This window comes from Azolla caroliniana, unplaced genomic scaffold (genome assembly GCF_043228905.1).
Source record: "Azolla caroliniana isolate FFs.n. ecotype wild unplaced genomic scaffold, voAzoCaro1.0.p SCAF_9, whole genome shotgun sequence".
NCBI lineage: Eukaryota > Viridiplantae > Streptophyta > Polypodiopsida > Salviniales > Salviniaceae > Azolla > Azolla caroliniana.
This window is the reverse complement of record NW_028230444.1, coordinates 21,543,685-21,547,686: the sequence shown is the minus strand read 5'-3', so window position 1 is coordinate 21,547,686 and position 4,002 is coordinate 21,543,685. Positions and strand designations below refer to the sequence as shown.

At 40.1% G+C, this 4,002-nt stretch overlaps 1 protein-coding gene across 1 annotated transcript; it reads left to right on the top strand.

Moving 5' to 3' along the window:
• The first annotated feature begins 343 nt into the window (after nucleotides 1-343).
• LOC147860605 (RGG repeats nuclear RNA binding protein A-like) lies at nucleotides 344-3,523 on the top strand. The gene is made up of 7 exons (XM_087324500.1): nucleotides 344-756; nucleotides 1,457-1,802; nucleotides 2,054-2,125; nucleotides 2,219-2,378; nucleotides 2,463-2,621; nucleotides 2,791-2,847; nucleotides 3,111-3,523. The coding sequence occupies exons 1-7, from the start codon at nucleotides 567-569 to the stop codon at nucleotides 3,324-3,326; spliced, it is 1,200 nt and encodes a 399-aa protein (XP_087180626.1). The 5' UTR covers nucleotides 344-566; the 3' UTR covers nucleotides 3,327-3,523.
• The last annotated feature ends 479 nt before the right edge of the window (nucleotides 3,524-4,002 follow it).

Below are 4,002 nucleotides of genomic sequence, written 5' to 3'. Positions count from 1 at the left end.
TCCCCCCCACAATTCCGAGAGAGCAAAGTAGTACATATTGAGGCATAAGGGATTAAGGTCCTCATCGAGATATATATACATATCCCCCCCACAATTCCGAGAGAGCAGAGTAGTACATATTGAGGCATAAGGGATTAAGGTCCTCATCGAGATATATATATACATATCGATTGGATGTTTGACTTAGAAGATACGATTGATTGATTGAATGAATGAATGAATGAATATGAATGATAGGCACACAAAAGGGCAATGGAGTTGGGGCTTTCAAGCTTAAAACATTCTGAGGAAGAACAGAGAGAAAGAAAAGAAACCCTAGAGTTATTAAAATTCCTCAAAGGACCCTCAAGTTAGTTCATTCTCTCTGAAAAACCTCTGTTCTAGCATCTCTCTCTCTCTCTCTCTCTCTGTCTATCTGAGTCTGAGTCTGTGAGTCCGAGCTCGCTGCCCATAGCCATGGAATCAGATACAGTTCGTCATCGCTAAGACCCACTTCATCTTTTGCCACCGCAGGGCTGCCCAAGTAGCCATATCTTCGATTTCCTGCTCCCTCGCACAGTAGCGAAATGGCGACTCAGAATTTCTTCGCTCTTCTGGGAGACGATGAAAATGACGACCCAACTGCTCTTATAGCACGTGCCTCCGCCGCCGCCGCTGCTGCCGCTGCCGCTGCCGCTGCTCTCTCTCTTAAGAAGCAGATTCAGGTCGAACCTCCTGCAAAGCTTCCCACCAAGCCTCCTCCTCCCACCCAATCAGGTTCATCTACTTCGTTGTTTTGATCGCTCTTTATCCGTTTTTCGGTCTTTTCTTTTCTTCTTTGGAGTTTAATCTAGTAAAATCATTCTGTATGTGTTCGTAGGCTTTCGATCTGCTTATAAGTTGGGGCAATAAACGTTTTCTTTGATTGTTAGTGTTTCTCATATGTAATCTATTTTGGAACTGAATTTAAGGTGTGTGATATGTGTTTGCTTTATTCTGAGTCCGAATTTACAATTTTAAACATTTATTGTCTCTTTTTTAGTTCCAAATTTCAGGTTTTTAATGTGTACCTATTTTTAGGGGTCTGAATTTAGGATTTCAAAGTATGTTCCTTTGTTTTGGGTCTGAATGTAGGGTTTTTATCCATATTTTGTATCAGAATTGAGGGTTTTCATTCAGTGCTCAATTCTTTTTGGCTCTTAGTAGGGTTCCTAATTTGTATTAGTGTTTCTAATCTGCACCCCGTTCTCGGTCTAACTTTATGATGGCGAACTTGTAATCCTTTGGTTTCTTGCATTATTCTCCTTCCTTTGAACTTTGGAATACTAATTTCTGTTGTTGTTTTCTTTTATTATTTGACCTTTTTACCTTTAGGATTCCTAAGTTGTATTTCCTTCTATTGGGTCTTACACATGTTTCACTTAACAGTTTATGCGTTTTCTTTTCTGATCTAATATTTTATCTCATTATGATTCAGTGAGGGAAGCTGAGAATGAAGGTGGAAAAAGTAGGAGGGGGCGGGGAGGAGGGCGAGGAAATTTCGGTAATCGTGTCCAGGGTGGTTCTGATCAGGTCTTTCAGGGTGACCGTGGGAACCAGAATTTCAGGAATGGAAGTGACTACAGAGGTGGAGGTCGGGGTGGAGGCAACTATGCGAATGGAGATTCGAACAATTTCCCGAAAGGGGATGTTGTGGAGGGTAGGCCTCCATTTGATGGAGGACGAGGCCGTTTCTCTGGACGAGGCCGTGGTTTTCCTGTTGGAGAGGAACGTCCTCCCTTTGGACGGCGCGAGTATGACCGTCGAAGTGGAACTGGACGCGGGTAAACTGTTTGTTTTTGTTGATTAACTGCCACTGACTCCAAAGTTTTACTGAAATGATAAGTTCTTTTTTGTTCCCTAACTGACTGATCCTACAATTACAAAAAGATTCTCTCTCTCTCTCTCTCTCTCTCTGAAAATGATGATTATACTTTCTTAATTACTGAGAGACCATAAGGCTGTAAGCAGATCTGCTCTTCAATAGGAATCATAAGTGTTCTGTTGTGCCTTAATTGACTGAATATTTCTATAGGAATGCTATCAAGCGGGAGGGATCTGGCCGAGGGAATTGGGGTGCGGAAGTGGAGGAGCCTGCTACCAATAAGTAAGGTCTTTTAGTATATCTTTTGTGAGATCTTGAGCTCCTTGATTTCTCTGTTTAATGTATGTAATTTATTATAATGCATCCAAATGATAGAGAGGTGGCAGTGACTGTTATTCCGGAGGAAGAAAAGCCTACTGAGGAAAAGCCTACTGAGGAAAAGCCTATTACCTCAGACGAGATTCCAGAGAAGAATGAGGATGAGATCCGGGGAAATTCTGAAGACAAGAAAGAGCCCCCTGAGGAAGAAGATAAGGTAGTAAATGCAGTGGATATATGCTCAAAGTTATACTGGTGTGATTTACAATGAGATTTTGTCAAATATCTCTCATATTTTCAGGAAATGACATTAGAGGAGTACGAGAAGATTTTGATGGAGAAGAGAAAAGCCCTTGATGCCTTGAAAGCAGAGGAAAGAAAGGTTGAAGTTGATTTGGCATTCAATTCGATGCAATTGATGGAGAAGAAAAAAGATGCCAATGAGGTGTTTCTGAAACTGGTTAGTTTGCTCTTTTATATAACAAAGTTATGGCTTTTCAGCTAGTTTTTGTTTATTTTTAATTTGGCTTGCTGGATATCAGGGTGGGAACAGGCATAGAAGTCTCTGACTTCTCACACATTGTGTAAAATGCTACTGTGCTAATTATTAATTTTTTGTTTGATTACAGGGATCTGATAAAGGCAAGAAGAAGGAAAGTTTGGAGAAAGAAGAGAAAGCGAGAAAGGTGCTCTGTGATAGTCGATATATAGAATACACATGCGTATACAATATATGCATTCCTACATACGTTTGTTGAACTGCTTCCTCTTCTTGTGTGGGAAATCTTTCATGTGGTTGCCCTCATTGCATCATTCGATGCTTATTATGCATATATATATGTATGTATCTACTTCTGTATGTACATGTGCATTGTGTTTAAATGCATGCAAGTACGCATATATATAGTAGATGTTTGATTTCTAGTCATGATTCCATGCCTTCTTTCAGTCAGTAAGCATTAATGAGTTTCTCAAGCCTGTTGATGGAGAAGGATCTTATGAGCAATCTCGACGTCGGGGACGAGGTGATGGCAGAGGTGGTGGGCGGGGTGATCGTGGAGGTTTCAGGGGCGGTTTTGGAGGCGGATATTCGAACTCTCGAGAATCAATAGCTGCACCTCGCATTGAAGATCCAAGTCAATTCCCTACTTTGGGTGGGAAGTAATTTGGTTATGGTGGAGAGGGAAGTATGTGTGAGAAAGAGAAAACATGGCTTATTTGATATAATTTTAATTGTCCACCTCGTTTGAATTGAGTGTTTTTTGTAGCTAGTTAATGACAGCTGGAACAGCTTGATAATGTATTGACATTAAAATTTTTTCCTCTTTACCATTGCATTTTGTTATCATAAGTCTTGAATTCCATTGTGGCTCTGTAGATTGTGTTAATTTTCAGATGTGATTATTCATTTAGGTCTTTGGAGTGATAATAGTTATGTACGGACATGGTTATAAGATAGGCAATGATAAGGGGCAGATGAGAAGCAACTCCTGATCTGCATTCTTTTGACCTTTAATCCATATCTATTTGTCCTTTCTTAATATGGTCCTTGAATCATGCAACATATTTTCAATTCATGTCAACAGGTATGAGATAAAACATGCACTACTATCGAAGATTCTAATCACGAAGTATTATTTTTCCGTGTCAGAACGAAGTTTTGCAGGGATCAACAAAGCTGGGGTTTAATAGAGCGAATTTTTGTGGGGATTGGCCAAGTTGAGGGTTTCAAATTCTCAATCTTGTGATTGTTACCTCCCTTATATGCTTGATTTTGCGTGGATCTTGGATTAATATACTTTTAGCCAACAAAGCTGGGAGTTATAGAGTGATTTTTTGTG

Coding starts and splice junctions, on each gene's coding strand:
- LOC147860605 (XM_087324500.1), top strand. CDS start 567: ATGGCGACTCAGAATTTCTTCGCTCTTCTGGGAGACGATGAAAATGAC. Junction 2,126..2,218: donor GAGGAGCCTGCTACCAATAA/GTAAGGTCTTTT, acceptor TCCAAATGATAG/AGAGGTGGCAGTGACTGTTA. Junction 2,379..2,462: donor CCCCTGAGGAAGAAGATAAG/GTAGTAAATGCA, acceptor TCATATTTTCAG/GAAATGACATTAGAGGAGTA.